At 39.5% G+C, this 24,885-nt stretch overlaps 1 protein-coding gene across 2 annotated transcripts; it reads left to right on the top strand.

Annotated features, from left to right (window-relative positions):
- FBXO30 (F-box protein 30) lies at window positions 1–24,598 on the top strand. 2 transcript variants are annotated; one of them, XM_045008514.1, is made up of 4 exons: window positions 1–227; window positions 5,669–5,774; window positions 17,633–19,729; window positions 21,591–24,598. In XM_045008514.1, exons 3-4 carry the CDS (start codon window positions 17,648–17,650, stop codon window positions 21,792–21,794), a joined length of 2,286 nt encoding a protein of 761 aa, XP_044864449.1. In that variant the 5' UTR covers window positions 1–227; window positions 5,669–5,774; window positions 17,633–17,647; the 3' UTR covers window positions 21,795–24,598. The 2 variants fall into 2 exon arrangements, with proteins under 2 accessions (XP_044864449.1, XP_044864448.1); XM_045008513.1 differs by lacking the exon at window positions 5,669–5,774.
- The last annotated feature ends 287 nt before the right edge of the window (window positions 24,599–24,885 follow it).

The raw sequence follows: 24,885 nt of genomic DNA, 5'->3' as shown, positions 1-24,885 counted from the left end.
AACCGGGGGCAGAAAGACGCCGCTGGCAGCGCCAGTCCCGGGGGGAGTCGGCGCGCGCACTCTCCTCCTTTCATCCCGGAACCGGATTGAATCCGGAGGGACTCGCTCGCTCGCTCGCTCTCCCTCCCTGCGCGCGTGCCCGGCCGCTCGCGCGGCGGTTGGAGGCAGGAGCGGCCGGCAGCGGGGCCGCACGGAGCCCTGCCCGGGACAGAGCCGCCGCGCGGACGGTGAGTGACCGGGGCCGGGAGGGGTTTTCTCCTCAGTCCGCATCTTCCCCGTCGGCGCCGCCGCCAGGGCCAGAGCGGGGCGGGGTCTCTAGTCCGGGCCTGGGGCTGGGCCGGAACAGCCCCTCGCCGGCTGCCTGGGAAGCGGTGAAAGTTCAGCTGCCGCAGCCGCGAGAAGCTCGGCGACCCATGGGAGAGTCCGGGCCGGGGAGTGGTTCCCCTCCTCCCCGCGACCCGCGGGGTGGGTAACCCGGGCCCTGGCTGCTTGGGTGGCTGCCCGCCGCCCTTCCCCGCTGCCCCGGAGCCGGGGCGCGCTCGCTGCACCGGGGGGGGGGTTTCTCCTAGCCCGGCCCGTGCAGGGGCTCTGCCGGCGGGGGAGGGGCGATCGTGTCACCCCTCCCTTGGCTACCGGGTTTTAATCCCGATCTCAGAGTGTCTGTGGTGGTAACATGCCATTTAGGGTGGCTGGCGAACCAGCTCCACCCCTTTTCCCTTTATGGGCCCTGCCTGGGTAGGTTCCTTGCGGAGCACACAATGGCTATGTGGAGGGAGACGTTCACCATATGGCCGCTTTCCCTCTCTGTTTAGCCTCCCCGTTGCTGCTATTGTTAATATTAATCATAGAATCATAGAATCTCAGGGTTGGAAGGGACCTTAGGAGGTCATTTAGTCCAACCCCCTGCTCAAAGCAGGACCAAACCCAACTAAATATATGCATTACAGTGCCCCCCCCAAGAGTAGGGTCAAGATCCTATTTCGCTAGGTGTGATCCGAATACAAAAAGTCAGCCCCTGCCCCACAGTGCAGCCTTGCTCTTTTTATTCATAGACAAGGGAAGCAAATAATTCCTAGTTGTTGCTGAAAGGTTTCTCTGACCCTGTGTGTGTATTGTAAGTGACAGCTCCAACTGTCTAAGAGGGGACTTGGTCCCTGAGTTGCTTAATTCGTGGAAATAAAAAACCAGGAGGCAGCTTGCTCCTATATAAACATAAGGAGCGGGTATAGCTGAACACTGATGATAATACTTCATCTTGCCATGAGTACAGGGAACTGGACTAGATGACCTCGAGGTCCCTTCCAGTCCTACGATTCTATGATAATAAAGAATAACAAACATAAATATAGCAGGGCTGGGCAGTGACTTTGCCTAAAACTTTTAGCTGTAAAAAAAAAATCATGCAGTCTATTTTGAGACGCTGTAACACCTTGGACATTTGGAAGGGAGAAAGCTGTAGGGCTGGAGAAGTTTTTTTTCTTTGTCCCCTGAAATTCCATTCAGATTTGTCTGAGTAACTTTTCAAATCTGCATCTCTCTTTTGTTGTTTGTATTATTAACATATTAAATAAGCAGCAACAGCAACACTGAGAACCCAGGGAGCAGATAACCTCCCCCAGGAAGTGAGGAAAGAGAGAGGTGGGCTGGGCTGGGTTCCCTTCCCTTTCTCTGGGCCCAGAACATAGCCCAATCCCCCACATCACCCAGGATAAGAACCTTTTGTCACTGCCAGGTAATATAAATAATTCTGTAACTCAACCGGTGTTGCAGTTTTGAAGGTTTAGGGTTCAAACTCTGCAGATGATGTACAATAGTGGGATTGTCATATTTGCATATACTTTTGTTTTTACTTAAAAAAAAAAAGTCAACATAACATAACACAAAACTGTTAAAAGAATATTATTTAGGTTGCAAAGTCAAACAGCTGAAAGGTTAAAAAGTGTCTAAATTTAAGCTGCCTGTGCAATTTTAATTTAGCCTTCTTGTGTGTATGCATTATGATAGTCTTTAATTACATGATCACATACTATTATTTTTTTTTTACAAGAGCATTCCTTTATTCAATGTATAAGAATGAATCAGGCTTGTGTGAGGCATTTTGTATGATCTTTGCCTCATTTGTTGCAGAAGTGGAAAGGTATTTAGAGAAGAAAGGAAGAGACTGCAAGAAGAGAGGATGGTCTCATGTTCAAGGCAGGTGAATGCCACATGAAAGCACAGTTTTCTCACTGCCTCTGTTTCAAACTTCATATGTGATGTTACACAAGTCACATAAACCAAAATTTTGGCAGGGGGCTTCTTGAAACACTTGGAGCCCGATAAACAGAAGCGTTGAGTGCTCCCACTGCAAATAAAGTGGATGCTTTGCACTCTGTCAGTAATACAATGTGGTCTGGAGGTATGAATATAGGGTTAGGAATCCTAATTCTGTCTGTCTGGCATTAGGCAAATCTCTGTCTTATTTTCCCCATCTGGGCATAATGCTCTTATCTCACAGTGGAGATAAATTCATTTGTTAGTGAGGCATTCAGTCAGATACTATGATGATGAATACCCTAGAAAAGACCATGAAGAAATTAATAATTCTGTGTTCACTGAAGGGTTTGGATGGTATGCAGGAGCCACTACTACAGGATAAAAAGAAGTATTGAACAGCTGACTCATTCTGTGAGTGTAGTCCATCCTCTCTGCACTGAATGAGGCAATGATCCTGTTAAAAATAGTATGTGATCATGTAATCAAAGACTGATCATGTAATCAAAGACTGCATACACACAAGAGGGCAGAATTAAGGTTGCATGGGCAATCTAAATTCTTAGATTTTTCTAACTTGACTTTGAAAACTAATGTCTTTAACATTTTTTGTGTATACACTGTAATTATGAAAGTACTTATGACTGATGTATAGTATGTCTGAATATTTTCGTGTTGAAATACCTCTCAGTACCACGTGCATATAAAGAATATGCAACAGACATTTATGGATAAATGGAGGGAATATAATCACATAGAAACCAATTTTTATGTTTACCAAAGGCAAAACAATTGTTCTAAGCACTACTATAAAATCCTGTCAAATGTTTTTTTAAAAGCAAATATAAGGTATATTGTTGGCTAAATTTCTAATTAGTAAGCTTACTACTTTTTAGTACAAAATCTTAGCAGAAGTAATGGTCAGTACAAAAACATTTAACAAAAGATCTTGGTTCAAGTTGTTCATCAAACTACTGGTATCTGTTGCAACAGTTTTAAAAAAACTTTATGTAGGTGCTAAAATTATCTTCAGTTTTGACAATCATACTTAAAGTTAAGGTAAATTTGAGTTGCTTAGAAGTATGTCTCTCATAGAATCAGTAGTCGTCTTCGTCATCTCCCCGCCCACCCCTGTCCGTCGCCCCCCATGTGGGTATGTTTATGTGCTGTGGAGAATCATAACAGTTTTGAGTGACAGCTCTGTAACAAATGAGGTAGTTTTTTTAAAGTATGCTTTGTTTACCACAGCCACAGTGCATTGCAATACTCAGAACACTCTGTTTTAGCTGAGTCACTATTGTCATCTGCCCTTGAGAAGGTTTGGACAAGCATGCTCGTTTGGAGCCCGTGGATTATATATCTTAGTTTCATGTGTGCTGACTTTTGGAAAATACTTCTGTTTTTAACTGGCAAATATAGATGAGAAATGGATGATTCATTGTCCTCTAAAAATTATCTCAAAACAATCGTGAAGAGCCAATCTTTTTTTCTTTACACAGTGTTCTTCATTCTAATTCAATAACTATAAAACAGCGAGTATATTGACAGATATGATCATTGGGCAGTTATCAGTACACATTCTCTTTTGTGTTGCTAAAAGGTACATTCTAGCAACTATTTGAGAGCTCTTCAAATTTAAGCCCTTGTTTACATGTCCTTTATAACATTCTGAAACTTACTTTGGGGGCTTAGATGTCTCATTCTAGCTCAAAAGTGGCTTTTTAAAGGTTAATGAAAAGCCTTGAATTCTTTTTCCTCCCTGCTTTGTATTACTCAGTTACCTGGTAAAAAGGGCCTCTGATTTCTGATGCTCTAAAACTCAAATAGAGGGGAAAATAGGGAAAAAACATGCTAGACTCCAATGAGTATGAATGTTTTAAATTGTATAATGAGATATGGTTTAATGATACTGAAGTTAAGTGCCTGAAAGTCGAAGGGAGGTTTATTTTCTTAACTTTTAACACATAGGATGGACTTAAGGGGACTGATCATCCTGCTGTTTGCACATATGTATGGTGTATCCTTCTCCTCTCTGTTGTATGTCTTGTTTATTTAGATTGGAAGCTCTTTCAGGACAGAGACTGTCTTAGTGCACTGAAAAATGGGGGCCCAGTTGGGGCCTTTAGGTGCTACAATAGTACAAAATAATGATCAGATCCCCAGATATGCATGCATATATGTAAAATTAAACAACAATGCATTGCACCTGCATTTCAGTGCTTGATCACTAGATACAGGATTTCATCTGTTCAGTTTGTATTTAAATATGCTTGTTCATTCCAATTGGGTACATACAAATGTATGTGTAGAAACCACAGAAACAAAGTTTCAACAAGATTTTATGATTGACTTCTATAATTAGGCAAAGGTCACAAATGTAGATGTTTTTCCAGTGAAAATGCGACAACATGCATGAATTAAAGGATTAAACGCAACATACTCTGTAGAAATAACGTATATCATATATGCAAGAGGGTGTATGTAGCTGTGGTTTTGATTATGCAGCTAAAAATGTCAACCATCGTGCATTAATGTAGATCTTTGCATTTATAAGTATAAACACAGGTGCATAATTATTCTTATGCTTGTGCAGTGTTTCATTACTTCTCTAGGTCAGACTGCTTCCCTCTCATCTTGTTTCTTAACCTCTGATTTAGCTTGACAGAACTTTTCTCAGAGAGGGTACAGTCTTAAAGGATACGTTTTTCCCCTTCGTTTTTACCATCCCTGTGCTCCATATCCCCTAGCAGCTACAAGCAGTGCGTGGCTACATGCATATACAGAGCAAAGATAGGGCACTTGAAGGCTCTTTAATGCTGCAGATAAATGCTTAACAAAGTCCAATGTCTGGAAATTGAAACTACACAAATTCAAATTGGAAATTCAATGCAAATTTTTAAGAGTAATTAACCACTAGAACATATACCCATGGGCTGTGGTAAATTCTTCATAACTTGGAATCTTTTATTCATGATTGGAAATCTTACTAAAAGATATGTTCTTATTCAAGATGCCAGTTTTTGAATTAGATGTAGGAATCGCTATGTGAAATCAGTGGTGGTTGTTATGCAGGAGGGCAGACTAGATAAACTTAATTTTAAGGCTTCTGGCCTTAAAATCTATGAAGTAGCAATCTCGCGTGACTGATAACTGGCATCAGACAAGTGTTTAAAAACTTACCGTCTTTGGTGCTAAGGTTGTTTGCCCTATTCTTTATTAAGATTAATAATAAAACTAATTGCATTTTATTTGTCCTTTGTGGAATATAGAATTTTGCAAAATGTTAGTCATACAAACATACCTGCAGCCTGAGATAGGCAAGCACACAACTCTTTTTAGAGGATTGTACAAGTAGGGAGTAGTCCTTACAGTAAAAAATGTAGCCTTTTATCTTTTTTGATTTAATCTTTTGCAGAGTCTGCAACAATCAAGCAGTTGTACTGAGTTCAAGTTCAGAAGTACTTTACACATGAAGCCAAACTGGCTCTCTAGCTGACTTCCCTCTGGCACCACCTCAGCAGGTAGAGTGCTTTTGTGCCTGAGCCATGCACTAAGTATAGCTGCTCCAGGTGTAGTTGTCATGTAGTAGTCCATTGCCCAAGGTTAATCAAAGTTTTGGACTGTTAATTGGGGAATGGGGCAAGACACCAAGAAAGCAGAGCAGACCTGTCACAAAAACACAAAACGGAAATCCTGATAATTCTTTTTAAAATGAGAATATGTTAAATAATTTATTTAAAGCTGTTGGAGAGAAGGCTGAGTTCCACCTGAGAGAGGCTTGCATTCTGAAGTAAGACCGGTGTCTTGCAGACTAAGGCACCAACTGCAGGGGGTCCAATCTAGAAGCGGTAGAATGATCTTGGGGTTTTTTTCTTTAAATTATTCTATTTCTGGACTATAGTCAGAAGGCTTTCTGAAGGAAGTATGTCTTAATAAATACTCTGAAGAATGAGGAGATAGTTTTAGGACAAGAAAACAGGGGCATAAGGGGCCTCTAGACAGGCTTATAACTCCTAGAGCTAGTAAAATATATAAAACTTTCTCTCTAATATTAAAATCTAAAAAGGAATAATAAGTGCTGAGGATTTTTATTTCTTCCGCTCAGTCTCACTGCTGGACTTCTTAGAAGCAGCTATAATTTTGCGTCAGACATGATTTTAGGTCATTTGCCTTTCGAAGCATTATAGTATTTGTTTTGCTCATTCATCAGAAATAGTTTGTTGATGCATAGAGCTGTAAGATGCTAACTGAATCTCTCTTAGTGTTTTTTTTCCCCATAAGATATCAGGAAACAGTGTTGTGAATGTCGTTTTTCTGCTTTCTATCTTATAGTGGTTCTAAATAGTCATGCTTTATGACAGTAAAGTTAGTAGTATGTTACTTGTGTGTTTTCAGAGCTCTCTCTACTGAATTTAGTGATTAAAGTAAGTTTACTGCTTTTTATTCATGTTAGCCATGGAGAGCCAGCACTTTAAGAAAGGGAGTGGAATTTTGTTCCTTCTTGGGCATCAAAAGCCTTGTTTACTAAGTTCTAGTTCAGGGGTAGGCAACCTATGGTACACGTGCCGAAGGTGGCACGCAAGCTGATTTTCAGCGGCACTCACGCTGCCTGGGTCCTGGCCACCGGTCCGGGGGGGCTCTGCATTTTAATTTAATTTTAAATGAAGCTTCTTAAACATTTTAAAAACCTTATTTACTTTACATACAACAATAGTTTAGTTATATATTCTAGACTTAGAGAAAGAAACCTTCTAAAAATGTTAAAATGTATGACTGACATACAAAACCTTAAATTAAAGTGAATAAATGAAGACTCGGCACACCACTTCTGAAAGGTTGCTGACCCCTGTTCTAGTTGTATTCACCTGTGCAAATGCATTGAAGGCAGTTGCTTTGCACAGTTATTGCTGAAGATGTAAGTGGCCTGTAGAACCTTATGATGATGATGATGATGAGAAGAAAGGAACCCAGCATGTCTTCTAAATGCTATGGGGAAACCTCTTGTAGACTGAATACATATGATTAGACGTAATTATGAGAGAAACATACAAGTCCATGAAGCTGCCTTAACAGTAGTTTTTTTTCTGAAAACTGACTATGGGATTATAAATCCATATAAAATACAAAATCCTGTTCATTGTATATGCTTTGACAATTTGTCTATGATCTTTTTTTTATGCTGTTCAGACAAATCATGCCTTCTCAGTTCCTTTTTTCTGAACAAAACCTCTTTGTTCAAGTACACCTCTACCTCGATATAACGCTGTCCTCAGGAGCCTCCAACTTACTTTGATCTGCCGGAGTGCGCAGCCCTCCCCTCCCCGCCCCGGAGTGCTGCTTTACCGCGTTATATCCAAATTCATGTTATATCAGGTGGCGTTATAATGGGATAGAGGTGTATCTCCTAAAACTCACTTGACTCTTGCTACAGGAAGTGTTAATTTGCCCTTAAAAAAATAAATAAAAAAATTCTGGAATCAAGATGTGCACGTATCTCGGCTGAGTAGCTGCTTAATCTTGAAACTATAAGCCTTACCCTTTCTAATTCATCCTCCTTACTGTTGTAGTTTTATAAATTTAAAATTAGATTATAAACTCATCAGGGAAGTGCTATATTGTGTATTTATCTGAAGTGCCTAATACCATTGGGTGCTTTATCTATAATAACCACATTTTTTTATCCAAGAAACAATTAAAAATTGCATAATAATTGCTGTACATCATAAAATAAAGTTCCAGTCAAAGGGCTTACACGGGTGTATTAAATACATACTGAGATCAGTGTCTAAATGTACCTTATGATTATATATACGGCATTATATATGGCCATCTACTTGTTTTACATAATTATTTCGTATGAATGATTACCAAATAACACTAGATATGACTGGAACTTGATTAATAACTCATTTTAAATAAAATAGTATGCATTTACAACGAAAATAAAGATTTTATTTATTTACAATAAAGAAACTAATACTGGGTTAAATTCCCCTCACAGTCTGCACTTGCTTCCAGCAGTGCAGAAGTGGGGAGGGAAGTTTGAGCAGGAAGTTGAGGCTGCACCCTCTGTTTTGTGGTGGCAGAGACTGCATTGGCTTTGAAGCGATCATGGCCAGGGGATGGCTGTATTCAGCTTATCTGAGCACCCTTTGTTCCTCTGAAGCCCTCAGTGGGCATTAAAGCTACCCTCCTTTAGTCAAAACCCATAGGAATGACAGGTTGTGGTATATCACCTGCCTTCTTTTAGGGTAAAACTTCCTTTAGCAGAAGAGTTCTAGTTGAAGCAAGGATATAGAACTTGCATGTTCTTCGACCAGTTCAATGAATCTGCCCCATTATTTGAAACTTAATAAAATGGAAAAAAACAGTGCTACAAATAATATGCATACTTGAAATGTTAGTGTAATTGTCCTGCTATAGTAGAGGATGAGTTCTTATCTCACTTTTTTCTAACTTGTAAATTATTTTAAAATTTTGAAGGTGGCGAGGGTGGGCTGGGGAAGATTATATAAGAACTTTAAAAATTTACCCAGTGCTTACTAACCTGAGAACTAAATTTACTAGTTAAAATGAGAAATTTCTATCCAAGCATGCATCATGTGGTTTAAAAGAGTAAAATAGGTCTATCTGTGTTCTGTATCTAACTGTAACCATTGTTGATCCATTTTCTGTAATGCACTTGAAACTTGCATTTCATTGGGAGGGTGGATTGATTCACCGCCTTTCCCTTTGTGGGTTCTTTCTCCCGTGATGAATCCTGATAACTCAGGAAAATATTCATCTTCAGTTTTTCTTTCTCCTGCTTCCATGTACTTATATTTTTATCTACATTGTGTTCTTTACCTTCTCCAGTATTTTTTCTCCTTTCTTCTCCTCCAGAATCTTTCATCCAGTTGTTTTCTAACACATATCACAAATCTTCCCCCATCTGTCTCTCCTGCCCACCTACACTCAACACACAAATCCACCCTCTCAAATATAGGGTGTGAAATTTTTACCAGACACAATAGAGGATTAAATATACTGGTGAAAAACCAGTATGAAAGATGGTAGGGTCAGTAGGGTGGCAGTGTCCAGGAGCCATTCCAGATGAGATGCCAAATCTTTCCACATCCTCCCCAAACTACCAGGATTCTCTTCTGGATGCGCTTTCTGGATTCTGCCTTTTGTATTAACTGTCTGGCTGCTAAAAGGAAATGTCTGTCTTCATTTGAGTCCTCTTCTTCAGTGACTAGCTGCATTGCCTATTTCTGTTCCTTGTTTTTTCCGAAGCAAAAGTTAGTATGCAACTATCAATTTCAAAGGATTCTGAATAGACTGGTCAATTTTCATTCTGCTGCAGCTTAGAAGATGCTGAGGCAGGGCCAGCTCCAGGCACCAGCATTCCAAGCAGGTGCTTGGGGCGGCAATCTGCAAGGAGCGGCAGTCTGTGTGTTTTTGCCCCTAAGCAGCGTGCCGAATTGCCACCGCGGATGGCGGGGGCAGTCTGTGTACCGTTAGGGCGGCACGCGCGTTTCCGTGGCGGCGGCAATTTGGCGGCAGCTTCTATGTTGAGCTGTCCGTGGCGGCGCAACTTCTGTCTTCTGACTGAAGACAGAAGCTGCTGCCAAATTGCCGCCACCGCGGAAACACGTGTGCCGCCCTAACGTCGCATGGACTTCCCCCACCGTCTGCGGCAGCAATTCGGCGCGCTGCTTGGGGCGGCGAAAACAGTAGAGCTGGCCCTGTGCTGAGGAGCAGTAGAGGCACAGAGATCGGTCAGTCTGCATTCAGGCAGATGCTATAACATCAGTTTATACTTGATTCACATTGGAAAGGTTCCCTTCAAAATCTTAAGGGCTAGAAACTTTTTTTTAAAAGTGAAAGCAAGTAGGAAAGTGGCCTTTTTAGCATCATGACTATGCAAGTTGTGACAAAATGAGACAGGACAGACAGCTACCAGAGAGAGGTGGGAAAGAGGTTACTTCAGGTCAACTTAAGGACACCTCAGATCAATTAAGGGCTCCCTGTGACCTTTAAAAAACCCTTTTCTGGTGTGTGTGTGTGTGTGTGTGTGTGTGTGTGTGTGTGTGAGAGAGAGAGAGAGGGAGGGAGAGATGAGAGACAAGCTGCAGCAGGGAGAAAAATCTTCCTGGATGGAAGACTGCTTTCTTGCTTATAAGGGAAGCAAGCCAGCTAACAGACTCTTTGGGGAAGGACTGGCACCCCAGAGCAGCATAACAAGGCACCATCCCAGAGAGGCGACAGGGAGAGGTATTTCCTTTTTATGTTATGAACTTGTTTCTCTTTGTTTGGCTGGCCTTGGGCCTACCCTGAGGTCCACCTTGTAAATATTCAAAAATAAAACCTGAGTGAGGAATAAAAAAATCTCCAAAGTGGGACTGATTTGCTCCGGGCCCCCAACTGCCAGAGGGGGAAATGTTGAGCCCAGTGAGGTGAAGAAGGTGCCTTGCTACAAGGTCTAAAAGATACCTCAACTTAATCTTGTAAAATTTTGCTTCTCAAACACATGAAACAAAAAAGGCAAGCATTTATATCTGAGGAGAGTGTGGGGGCAAGCAACTATTCACTCTTGAGTTTGATATTGTGTCAGTACAGCAGCTTATTTGTAGGATAGAAGAGGCAGAGAGAGAAGGTTCCCTTCACTGCATCCGGAATATTGTATGCCCACAATTTGAAGCCATTATTAAACTCTGTCTTAATATTTGTATTAGCACAACAGCTATCATCATGAGGTTGTTCATAACAGCTGGAATTTTAATCCTTTTCATTATGGCAGGTTTTCAAAGCATGTTCTGGCTGATCTGGTCAGCTGACTATATTGTATGTACAATAACATCAAGTGACCCTTCAAATTCTGAGAGCGGTGGTCACCTCACTGGAACTGGATGTATTTTTAGGTTTCTCTGCTAGTAACAGTCAAGCGTAAATACTTCAGCATCTCAGATGAACTGAACCTAGTTGCTGACATTACATAATCAGAAAAGTACAGCTGTTCGTTCTTTGTATAGTCACTAATTTGACATAAAGTATGGTAAGAAACTAGTATCATGTAAGGTAACATAAGTCAATTCTTTTTCAGGGCATGTTCTATCTGCAAATAATGTTTATATTTTCCCTTGTCATTTCTCATATTATTGCAACACAACTACTTGATCTGTTTACTCTTCGAGTTTTATATTACTGTTTTTAAAGAACAACTTTCACACAGTGTTAAACATTTAGGTATCTTCAAACCTAAATTCTTTTTTACCAAAGTTTTTCTTCTCTTCAAGTTAACACATACATTAGTGTTTCGAGGTTCTTGCTCCCTGTTTTCAGTGACATAATCACTCATTTTTTATTTAAAAGATTGCAGCCTGAAATTTGAGTAATAAAGATTTCTTTACTTCCTGGATCACACAGAAGCTTAGATGTGGGGGATATTGTAACTAATGAAAATGGCAAAATAAAAATTAGGAACTTCAGTAGGTATGTTAGCTTGAAAAATTAAATGTAGTAATGGCAACTAACTCATCATTCATATGTTTGATTATTCCTAAAACAAATGAATACTACTTAAACTTAAATTTCCCAAATGGAAAATGTACAAATTTTGATGTAGACTTAAACATTTTGTGTTATGGGTAAGGCTCAGATTTTGTCTCGGATATTTTTAGTAAAAATCATGGGCAGGTCATGGGCAATAAACAAAAATTCACAGAAGCTTGTGACTTGTCTGTGATTTTTACTAAAAATATCTCTGACAAAATGGGGAGGGAGGAAGGTCCAGCACCCATAGTGGCTGGGCTACTGTGGGGGGACCTCCTGCCTACCGCCACGGCTGGGCAGCTACGGTGATCCCAGCCGCATGTGGTGAGTGAGAGCTCTGGGGGACCCCCAGGGAAGGAGCTCCGGGGTCCCCCTGCTGCCCAGTGGCTAGGAGCTGCTTGGGGCCTCCACAAGCAGCAGCTGAGAGCTGTGGGGCTTCTTGCTGCCAGCAGTTCAGCCCCGAGGCAGAAAATGTCACGGAGGTCTCTGGAAGTCACAGATTCCATGACCTCCAAGACATAATTGTAGCCCTAGTTATGGGCAATTAATTTTTGGGTTACACTGACACTTTAAAACAGTGAGTTGGTTTAAACTAGTGAAAGTCCACTGTAGATGTTCAATGTTGATTAGCAGGGATTAAAATAACAAATTCATGAAAAGAACATCCAAAAAGATTTGCTGTTTGGTAATAAGATATGAATAAAACACTCTGCTGACAAAATTACACTTCTTCAACTGGTGTTCTGAAGTCCTAACTGTGCAGCCTGCAGAATGTTGGTGAATTTGAAGTACTAATTGCCTACTGAAAATGTAAATCCACGTCTAAAGGTTTTTTTTTTAAAAACATTGTTATTAAGAAGCAGATATTCATTCAGTGCAAACACAAAAACCTAGTTAATAATGGGCTAAATAAGTTGAGTCTGCCTAGTATAAATGATTAAATTTTAGTGTCGGATCTGGCATTAATATAGTGTCCATTAAGTTTATTTGAAAAGTCTCCACCATGTCCTCCCTCCCGCCCAAATAAATTTGTTAGTCTCTGATGTGCTACAAAGACTCCTTGTTGTTTCTCCCTCTCCCAGACACTTTAAAATGTTGTCTGCATGTGTGTGATCAATACTTGACTCAGTACTAGTGAATGCCAGCTAGTGGCTGCGAGAGGAGGCTGGAAACTTAACAAAAGATGAATTACTAATCACAGAGCTCAAATTTCACACAATCTGACTTTAAAGACCAATATAGCTTGCTAGGGTGCATTAGTGCTATAGTAGCGTGCTCTTGTGTAAACTTGTATAGTCGATTTAAAGGTAGTGTTTCATGATGGCTACATTTACTTCTTTATTTGTTTCACATTTTTGCATTCACAGAGCCAAGCAATAGTGTTCTTAGGGCAGGTCTTCACTACCTATTGGATCAGGTAGTGATTGATTTATCACGTCTAGTGTAGACGCGATAAATTGATCCCCGATTGCTCTGCCGTCAACTGTGGAACTCCACCACTGCCGAGAGGCAGAAGCAGAGTTGACGGGAGAGTGGAGGTAGTCAACCCTGTGCCGTGAGGACACGAGGTAAGTCAATCTAAGATATGTCGACATCAGCTATGCTATTCTCGTAGCTGAAGTTGCATATCTTAGATCGATTCTCTTCTTCCCCGGAGCCCAAGTTTGATCTGGGCTGCAGCTGAGTTAGTGAAGTCACTGGTCACTTTTAACGATGTTTGTAGTTCTCTTGAAAAATAACTATGGGAAATTGAATAAACCAAACCTTGTTGCTGCAGGGCTATTTCTCCCCTGCCCCCACACACACTCCCCCAAAAAATCTCAGGAGGGTATTTGAGCATATGGAGGGGGAAAAGATGACATGAAGGGGCAGGAGATACACAAAGAGTCATGGTTGGGAGGCACCCGGAGTATGTCCGCCCAGTTCTTGGCATTTTAAAGATGCTACATTTTTATTACATGTATCTCTTTAGGGAATATATGTTAATGTACACCAGTGTTAATTGGCTGCCATAGTTTGCATGTTTAGTAGAACAAAAAATTTGGTAAACTGACAGTCTGAAAAATTGTTGGTTTGGGTTTGTTAAAACATTTTGATGTTGACCTTTTTTTAAAAAAATAGTTTTATTATAACTAACTTAAATGTTACAGACATTTAGAACCAAAACCAAGAATGCTTCACAGTTTTGAAACTTTCCAAAAGCTTTTCAGACCAAGAAACTTGGGATAACTGCCCCTTTCCTGAAAATAGGCTTGGTTTTGACAAATCAGCATTTTCAAACAAAAATGTTTCAAAATATTCCTGACCAGCTCTAATATTTATGAAAGACAAGTTTTGAACATCAAGTTTGGGTGACTAGATTTTAGGGAACAGTTACTAAAAATCATAGAATCGTAGGACCTCGAGTGGACCTCCAGTCCAGTCCCCTGCACTCATGACAGGGCTAAGAATTCTCTAGACCATCTCTGACAGGTGTTTGTCTGACCTGCTCTTAAAAATTTCCAGTGCTGGAGATTCCACAACCTCTCCAGGAAATTTATTCCAGTGTTTAACCACCCTAACAGTTAAAACATTTTTCCTAATGTCCAGCCTAGACCGCTCTTACTGCAATTTAAGCCCATTGCTTCTTGTCCTATCCTCAGTAACGAGAACAGTTTTTCCTCCCTGTAACAACCTTTTTATGTACTTAAACTGTTATCACTTCCCCTCTCAGCCTTCTCTTCTCCAGACTGAGGCTTTGTCTACACTACCAATTGAACGACAAAACTTTTGTCGTTCACAGGTGCTTAAAAAAGCCTCCCCCGAAAGACAAAAGTTTTGCCACGGCAAGTGGCAGGGTAAAGGGCTCATTGAAGGCAGGAGTGCTCTCCTGTCCACAATGCGAACATGCAAACCCTGCTTGTAGGGGATGGAAGTATTTTGTTGTCAAAAGTGCCAACAAACAGTGGTTATACTGCCTGACTTTTAGTGACACGGCTGTAGTGTAGACAATGCCTAAACAAACTCAATTTGTATTTGAGGACTGTTGGCAATTTGCTCCTACAACACAAAGTCTCATCAGTTAGCCTTTCAACCATACATTAAATGACTAGGTCACTTTGTGATGGGGAATTTTGTAGTAATTTTGTAACTTCAATAAACTTGCAATAAAGGTTGCAAATTGCCTGTGTGTGTGCAGGATGGGGCAGTCCTATCAGAGAAACTAATTCTAATATGGTGAAAGGAATGCTTCCTTTGAGTAACCTGCTCGATGTTCCTTTTCAACTAATAGAATCCGAAGGGAAGGGAAATATTTTTCCATAGCTGTAAAGAGGTCATTTTTAAACTATTTCTGTTCAGATTAGAAATTTGTGCATGAGTCTTAACTTAAAAGGAACTCCTGGCAGAATAGCTTATGGAAAATTCTGTTAGGGACCTTTCTTCCCCCACCCTCCTTTTAATTATTTACAGTCAATACGTTTTAAAACTTCAATGAAGAATTGCTTTAGACACTATTGACTTAATCTGTAGGATGTATGCAAGAAGCCTTTGACAAATTGTGTAACTTTAGTGGTTGGTAAACTGATAATAGCTCATCTTAATTAATTAACCTCTTAGAGTTGGTATGGCAACTTCAACCTTTTCATGTTCTCTGTACGTATATATATCTTCTTACTATATGTTCCATTCGATGCATCTGATGAAGTTGGCTGTAGCCCACGAAAGCTTATGCTCAAATAAATGTGTTAGTCTCTAAGGTGCCACAAGTACTCCTGTTCTTTTTGCGGATACAGACTAACATGGCTGCCACTCTGAAACCTGTATTTACAACATAGGATGAAAAGCTAATTTGTTACCTATAAATAAAAAGGAACTCTTCATAGTGGGGGAAAAATAAACCAGCTGTGTTGTGCCTATCAAGTGCAGCACATATGCTTCTTTGTTAGTAGAGTTCAGAAAAGTGGGTGGCCAAAACATTTGAATTATTCAAATTTAGGGGGCTGATACTTCACATTTTGAAATTCAAGCCAACTTTAAGTATCAGAGGAGCATAGATTTAAAATCCCATGAATAACTTTCTGTGACAAATAACACCTTAAGTTACTAAAAGTAAAAAAAATATAAAAACTGGTTAGTTTGTTGGTTGGTTACTGACATTTGTCAGTTTAGACAATGAAAAAAATTCTAGTCCCTTTCATTTCTATTTATAGTCAGTTAATTTCATTTCAAAGTTTTTCTGCAATAGCATACTGCTGCATTGCTTGAGTTGAAAACATTGCAGGGTATATTTGTTTGCCATTGGAAATCAAACATGGAAACAATTCTGTTGTATTAACTTTAAGTTTTATATTCAGTTTATTTTTAGAAAACCTATTTATTTTGGTGGGCAGAGGGATGTAAATTTGTTCTGTGTTCCTTTAAATCTCTACAAAAAATTAATGATTTAAGAATATTTTCTGTACTTCATCGGTTTAGTCTTTCAGTAAAACATGTCATGAGAATCATGGAGTGATGCAGTATGATGATTGTGATATTGTGAGATTGCTAATTGTGCTAAAGCAAGGGGTTAAAGCATAAATGAGCAACCTGTACATTTATTTTTTCCCAAGATTAATAGAGTTTAACCACAAGGGTTTGGGGTAAACATGGACTGAATGTAAATAGCAGTAAGAAAATGTTGTTGAGCAATTGTCTCCTTTACCCTGCCCTCTAATTTTTAGTGTATTCCTCCCCATATCTTAAAAATGTGAGAGGGAGGGGAAGATAAACTGACTTTGAAACATAGTAATGCAATGTACTTTCAAATACAAATGTTTGCAGTGGTGAAACATGGAATGCCGGGTTTACTCTGCCGTCCAAATCAGAACAAGGAATCCAACTTTCTAGTGCCAACGTGCTTTTCAGTTGTGCCTGCTTCACAATAAAACTGATCACATGACTCCAATTATGTGGAGTTCCTTTATTGCTCCCCCATCTTCTCACTAGCATTAGCATCACCAAATAGGGAGAAGTAAAAGCCATTTTAGGACACTTGGAAATGTGCCTTTTTGATTTTACTGATCTGGGGGGAGGAGGTTAGCAAATTAGAAAGGATAGTAAAACTGCTGCACACTAGAGCTTTGAGCAAACACTTTTCATAAAGATGTGAAACTATTTTAAAAATTTAAGAAGTGTCCATGATCTTGTTTGAGGTCACTTTAAAACAGTGTAACTTGATTTCTTCCTTGAGTGGCCATTATATATTCCCACTCATAGGATGCACTAGCAGTGCAGCTCTGCTGGTGGCCATTGGAGTCTTTCCCTCGCTGTTCCTCAAAGTTTTATGGGTAAGATAGTAAAAGGCACCACGAAACTCCAACTACCTTATTACCTTCCAACTGTGGCAGCAGATGGACTAGGAATTTCTCCAGACTTATCCATGTTCTTTAAACACTCAGTGCCTTAGTTAGATTTCTTAGTTAGGATTAATATTAGAAATTTTAGTTCATTTGTTTTCTTTATAAATGTATTTATTACTTCCTGCACCTTGCTTCAGGCTTACTGATCCTATGGTTGATTCAGAGGGGAAGAGACCAGGATTTAAGAGGTTTGCCTCTTGTCCTGCTGTGTTCTCCATCTTGAAAAACTCTAGATTACAGTTGAGTAACCTTCATTTCTCTGTTACTCAAGCTCTCTTTTGGGGGGGGGGGGGTAAAGTGTCACTTATTACTGTACTTATGGTTTGTGATCAATTAGTGTAGTGTTCATTTATAACTCTGTATACATTATAGACCAAGAATAAGTAGTTATTTGTTTTATTAGTAAACTTTAACAAATACTGAGTTAAAAATTAAGATTGTTTTATCTCCTTTCTCTCCCTTCCCAGAGCTGGACTTGAATCATGGAGGAACATCAGCAGCATTTACACTGTGTCAATTGTGTCAGTCGGCGTTGCATGACCAGACCAGAGACTGGAATTTCCTGTGACTTGATTGGCTGCCCGCTGGTTTGTGGAGCAGTCTTTCATTCATGCAAAGCTGAAGAGCATCGCATTTTGTGTCCATTTGAAAGAGTGCCTTGTTTGAATAGTGGCTTTGGATGTCCCTTTAATGTAGCCCGAAACAAAATCGCTGAACATCTAGAAATTTGTCCTGCAAGTGTGGTTTGCTGCACTATGGAATGGAATAGATGGCCAGTCAGCTATGCAGACCGGAAATCTTATGAAAATCTAAGTAAAGATGTTGATGAAGTAGAGCAGTTAGACATGGCTTTAGCCCTTCAAGACCAGCGCATGCTATTAGAATCCCTCAAAGTAGCAACTATGATGTCAAAAGCAGCTGATCAGATATCAGAACCTAGAGAGCAGACTTCTGTTAAGTCAAGTGCTCCTGACACAGTGCTTTCAAATGGGTTGATACCTGCAGATGGAGATTCCTACAGTGCACTTTATCAAGCTACTGTAGAAACTACTAAGAGTTTAGCTGCTGCATTAGATATACTGAACACTGCTACAAGAGACATAAGCATGTTAAGTTCAAGACTATGTATTTTGCCATATGAGATGAATGAAGATTTTCAGATCAAAGAACAAACTACTAATGGATGTATTCAAAGTAAATTGTCAGACCATGAATATCCAGATGAAGATAACATGGGAGCAGTTGGTGGAATTGACTTCGATGTCCTGAGCCAAAATTCACAATCGGAACAAAATGGTTCAAGTGATTTTTGTTATGATATAGTGCAAAAACGTGACTTGAATGTGAATCTTGGTAATGCTTCTGCTCTGTGTAATGGTTTTCATGCAGAAAATATAGGTACAGAGGCATTGGACCAGAATGAAGATCTAGATGTGTGTGATTCAAAACCATCTAATATAGCAAATGGTGAATGTATTGCATCTCCTGATGATGGAGCATTGAAGTCTTGCAGCTCCTTTCCTGTAGCAGCACAACAACTTAGAGAAGTGATAATGCCTCACAGTTTATTTAATGGTGCTCTTACCCATATACAACTGCCACATGTCTCCAGTGGAGAGGAAGTGTTAGAGAGGCAATTGGAACAAGAAAGATTGAGAAATGTAGATGTGTTTTCTCTAATTCATCATCGATCATACAATTTTCTTGTTAACCACTGTTGGTCTACACCAAAGGAAGACAAAGCTGTTGATACATCAGATTTGGAGATAACAGAAGACCCTATGGGTCTTCAGGGGATAGATCTAATCACAGCAGCTTTGCTGTTCTGTCTAGGAGACTCTCCGGGTGGTAGGGGGATATCAGATAGTCGCATTGTTGATGGATATCGCATTGATTTTGGGACTCAAACATTTTCCCTTCCATCTGCGATATTGGCCACGAATACAATGGTAGGGGAAATAGCTTCAGCTTCAGCATGTGATCATGCCAACCCACAGCTCTCAAATCCAAGTCCTTTTCAGACACTTGGTCTGGACTTGGTATTGGAATGTGTGGCTAGATACCAAACAAAACAGCGTTCAATGTTTACATTTGTTTGTGGACAACTGTTTAGGCGAAATGAATTTTCTTCGCATTTTAAGAATGTGCATGGTGACATTCATGCTGGCCTCAATGGCTGGATGGAGCAGAGGTGTCCCTTGGCATACTATGGGTGTACATACTCTCAACGTAGGTTTTGTCCTTCAACACAAGGGGCAAAGATTATTCATGATCGCCATCTGCGGTCATTTGGAGTTCAGCCTTGTATATCTACAGTATTAGTAGAACCAGCCAAAAGCTGCCTCATTGGTCCATGTAGTGATCATCTGAGTAGTCTTCCTTTTGAGGTTCTACAACATATTGCTGGTTTTCTAGATGGTTTTAGTTTGTGTCAGCTTTCAAGAGTGTCACGATTAATGAGAGATGTATGTGGAAGCTTGCTTCAAGCACGTGGAATGGTCATACTGCTTTGGGAAAAGAGAAAGTACCCAGATGGAAGTTCTTCATGGCAAATAAAAGAAAAGGTAAGATAATTTTGTGTCTTGGAGATAGGAAGGAAGGTATGGGACATATCTGCTCTTGTTCTGAGGATGACTGTTTTCCCTATCCCCACCCCACCCACACCCACACCCACACCCCCCTGGTTAATTGACATCATGGTGTCTGTTGAAAAAGACCATCTTCTGTGGAACCCAATGCTATTCTGAGAGCCAATTTGAAAAAAAAAAAAAGTGCTACAGTAAGTAGTTTGGTTGTCACCTTTTCCAGGTAATGGAAAAAATAACCCCAACTATACATACGATATGATGGGGGCTAATTTAGCTACAAGAAGTCAGGAAAAAGATCTTGGAGTCATCGTGGATAGTTCTCTAAAGATGTCCACGCAGTGTGCAGAGGCGGTCAAAAAAGCAAACAGGATGTTAGGAATCATTAAAAAGGGGATAGAGAATAAGACTGAGAATATATTATTGCCCTTATATAAATCGATGGTATGCCCACATCTCGAATACTGCATACAGATGTGGTCTCCTCATCTCAAAAAAGATATACTGGCACTAGAAAAGGTTCAGAAAAGGGCAACTAAAATGATTAGGGGTTTGGAATGGGTCCCATGTGAGGAGAGATTAAAGAGGCTAAGACTCTTCAGCTTGGAAAAGAGGAGACTAGGGATATGATAGAGATCTAAAATCATGAGTGATGTGGAGAAAGTGGATAAGGAAAAGTTATTTACTTATTCCCATAATACAAGAACTAGGGGTCACCAAATGAAATTAATGGGCAGCAGGTTTAAAACAAATACAAGGAAGTTCTTCACGCAGCACACAGTCAACTTGTGGAACTCCTTACCTGAGGAGGTTGTGAAGGCTAGGACTATAACAGCGTTTAAAAGAGAACTGGATAAATTCATGGTGGTTAAGTCCATTAATGGCTATTAGCCAGGATGGGTAAGGAATGGTGTCTCCAGCCTCTGTTTGTCAGAGGATGGAGATGGATGGCAGGCGAGCGATCACTTGATCATTGCCTGTTAGGCCCTCTCCCTCTGGGGCACCTGGCATTGGCCACTGTCGGTAGACAGGATACTGGGCTAGATGGACCTTTGGTCTGACCCGGTACGGCCGTTCTTATGTTCCTAGCACATTCAGCATATCCCCAACAGTTTAGGGAATGGGATTTGAGGTAATTCCTGTCCATTGTTTTCTATCATGGTAATATGTAAAGTAATAGTTCTGTAATACTACGAAAAATTTATCTAGAAACCATAGTATAGTTATGCTTCCATAACTTTATTTAATACTATACTTATATATAATCTGAAAGCAGGAGTTTTGTCTAATTTTAAATAGTATAAAGATAAGAAATGAAAGCATAGAATTCTAAGTTCTATTCAGGTGTTTATATCATGTCTCTTGCCATGGTATTGAGTGTCTTCATCAAGTAAATAATTTTGAAAAATCAGGCACTAAGTTACACATTACATGAAGAAGAACTGAGTACCTGCATCTCCTTTCTCTTCAGTTGGACTTGCAGATACTTAGCACGACTAACAACCAGAACCTTACTTTTCAAACTAGAACCACACTGACTTAAAACCACACAATGTTTTTGCCTGACATGTAACTTCCTGATCAGATGTGCTCAGTTTAAAAGTAAAATGATTCTCTTCCCCACCTCAGCTCCTACCCCAAACTTCCATCCTGTAAACTCAGCCTAGAATCTGAAAGTCAAGCTGGATATTACTGACTGGAACTTAGCTGGTAATATTGATTTAGCTGTAACTAGTGGTGGACCCAAATTAGTTACAAAATGAAGTGTTCAGGGTAGTACTAGTTTGATTCTCTGTTTACAAAGAACCAGTTTGATGCTAAGCACGTACTTGTTTTCCAGGTGTGGCGGTTCAGTACAGCTTTTTGTACTGTAAATGAGTGGAAGTTTGCGGACATCGTAAGCATGGCTGACCACTTGAAGAAATGTAATTATAATGCTGTAGAGAGAAGGGAGGAGGCTGTCCCGCTGCCATGTATGTGTGTAACACGAGAACTCACTAAAGAAGGACGTTCACTCCGCTCTGTCTTGAAACCTGTACTTTAAATGCGATGTCACTCCACTTGCACATACACTCAAGCACCTGATATAACCTCTATGTAATATTATGTGACACTTTATTAATGTACTAAAGATGATTTCTAGTTAAATCTACTCTGTCACTATGTATATAATGTTTTGAAGTGACATTTATTTTTTATAATACTGTTTAGTTGAAAGTATTGAAAGTTGCCTTAATGTTTGAAAAATTTGGAACTTGCTGGACAGGGTAGTTTTATCTAACTTATATAATTTTAAAAAAAAATCTCTAATGTATGTTTTTTTTGATTCACTGGTGCCCATATTTTTGCTGAATTAATAAAATTTCAGAAATGAACTTCTATAGGTATGCACATTCATATAGGATACTTTGAGTTCTAGTGAGACAGGATCCCAACCAAACACATTTTGTGTGTTTGGTCTTGTTACAAATTACTAAACATTCAAAAGCTGAACACTATTCAAAACTTTGAAGTAGATGTCTCAGACAAACCCTTGACTTTTTAAGCACGTGTGCGAATTTCTTAGTTTAATCAGTGTTCTAGTGCTCATCCTAGTTAATATACATGTGATCTAGGATATGCATTTTTAAAAATATGTAGCAATGAGCTAAGTGAACTCTGATTTATGGCAGATTAATTTTAGCACAACTTTCTTTTGAAGAGTCAGCAGTGGTTACTTTTCTTGCGAACTAACAGTTATTTCACTTTTGGGAGCAAACCTCTTGAAGTTAAAACCATGAAATATTTATTAGCTGTTAGGTTGGCATTTGAGTTTATATATTTTTTTTTAATCCCATTCGCCAATCCTATAGTTGATTAAAGGAGAAAATGCTTGAACAAAATCTTCCTATTTCTTGTCATAAATTGGAATATGGGATGCACAACTGTGGATTTAAAATGCAGCTAATGAAAGGGCTTAAATTGTTTTATGGTATTGTGACATGTATTGTCTTTCATTTCTGTTGATTTGTCTATAAAAATGCTACACTGATTGAGGGCATTTTAATTGCCTAAGTGCATCAAAATGTATCATCTTCATAAGATGAGACCATTTCCATGAGTTGCATATGGCATATTCAAAATGTTCTGTTCAGCCACATCTTTGATTAAATGAACTGTAAATTGTTTCCACAGTCTCCTGTAATGTAGAAACTTGCATAGCATTTTGTGAATAGGAAGTATGTACTATGAGAAATGCCCTGGTAATAGCAAAAGTACACTAGCTTAATTCAAAACAACTTTCAGACTTTTGTGTTGGTGACCACGGACTGTTGCACTTGGTAACTGTGCCACACACTAAAACAAAAACAGACCAGAGTTTGGAATGATGAAATACAGTATGTATTTCAATTTTAGGTAAAACAAGGTACCCTTAAGGAGAGAATGCTACAGAAGTGGTTACATTTAAAGCTTGTAACTTCTATAAGACATACTTGTTTATGGCTAACCTGGCTACAGTTCACAATTACAGCATCTGTGTATTGTCCATTCTGGGTCCAATCCAGCTAAACAGTCATTGCCTTTTTCTGTTCAGAATGCTAAAGGTGCTCCAGAAAGAAACAAAACCCAGTTCTTCAGTGCCATATGACAAAACTGTTGAAGAGCTCAAGCAAAACAAGCTCTCTGCATCCCGTTCTCTAGAATGTCTGAATCTCTGGACCATGTGTCTTTTTGGCACTTCTTCCTCCCACCTTGGTTGGGAGCAAATGGGGGAAGAACCCTCTGCACAAAAAAAAAAAAGTTAATCTGTTTTCGGTAACTCTCCATACATATCTATGGTGGTAGCTGCAGGGAACATAGATGATATACTAATTTGGACATACAAATTAGGTTTTAGCTGTAGGTAGAAGGATCCCTACCCCCCTGCCCTCTAGTGTGTTGCAATGCCCTTTACTCTCAAAACCAAGAGAGAGAAACCTCCAGTCCCATGCAGGGACAGTTTCCCTTTCAGCACTGTATCTCTTAGCTATAATAGACCCTTGCTGCCTTTCCCTGACATCCAGAAGTAGCTGTCATACTGGAAGAACTCAGACTATTCAGGCTCCATCTTTAAAACTGCCTCCAAGGTAGTAGATATTCACTTAGCCAAGCACTGCTGTGACTTTGGTACTTAGTATTGTTTGTAACTACCAGGATCCTGCTTACTATAGAATAACTGGGCTGGGCAGAGGTCTTTCTCTAGAGAGAAGAGGGTACTGCAAGGGCTTATATTGACAACATCTAGCCTGTAGCTCAGTGCAAATATGCAGCTAAAGTAAAATCAGTTATGCTGCTTTGTTAAAATAGGCATTTTAAATATTAGATATTTTCATCTTGACAGATAACACTACATTCTCAACACATGCACTTTTGTTCTCAAATATTAGATACTGACTTTTTTGTTAATATAAGTTTCTATTTTTATGAAAATCCAGAGCTATTAAAATATCAATGATGTAAACAAAATTTCTGCTTGTAAATTGTTTCAGATGCAGGAATACATTACGTAATTAGTATAACAACATTTATTTTACACTGCTATGCAGTCTGTAAAACATCGGTAATATGTAATCAGTCTATCAGAACTTGCCTGTTTTTGTTCATATTTGTCCTGGGACTTCAAAAATATCCTCATTCTCATTTTCCCCAAATTCCGACTCCCCTGTTGCAATCTCCTTTACAGCATATGTACACAGCTGTTGCATTCTTTGTCTTTTACTTGATGCTGCATTGCTACCTTTTTAAAATGTTACGTTTTCAATCATTATGCAATTTTTTTTTGCAATGTCTGTTAAAATTCTAATAAAATACATTTGGAGTTTCCCTTTATTTGGTATGAATTTACTTTATATTTTTTTGTTAAGCTTCTGAACACTCCTTTCAGTATTTAAATGTGGCACTCTATGGCTGGCTGTTGGATTGCAGTTAGGAATATTTTTTAAATCACATTAGCACAAGGGAATTTCACTGTCAAATCAGACTTCTGAAAACTGGAAGATACATAATCTATAAATACACTTAATCTCTAAACCCAAATTCACTTTATACTCCTGAAGAATATAAATTTTCTGAGTATGTTGATTTCCACATAATGATATACTTTGATGTTTTGCTAT

Source organism: Mauremys mutica, chromosome 3, assembly GCF_020497125.1.
Source record: "Mauremys mutica isolate MM-2020 ecotype Southern chromosome 3, ASM2049712v1, whole genome shotgun sequence".
In the NCBI taxonomy this organism is placed as follows: domain Eukaryota; kingdom Metazoa; phylum Chordata; order Testudines; family Geoemydidae; genus Mauremys; species Mauremys mutica.
Note: the sequence above shows the minus strand (reverse complement) of the source record. Positions and strands in the feature narration are given on the sequence as shown.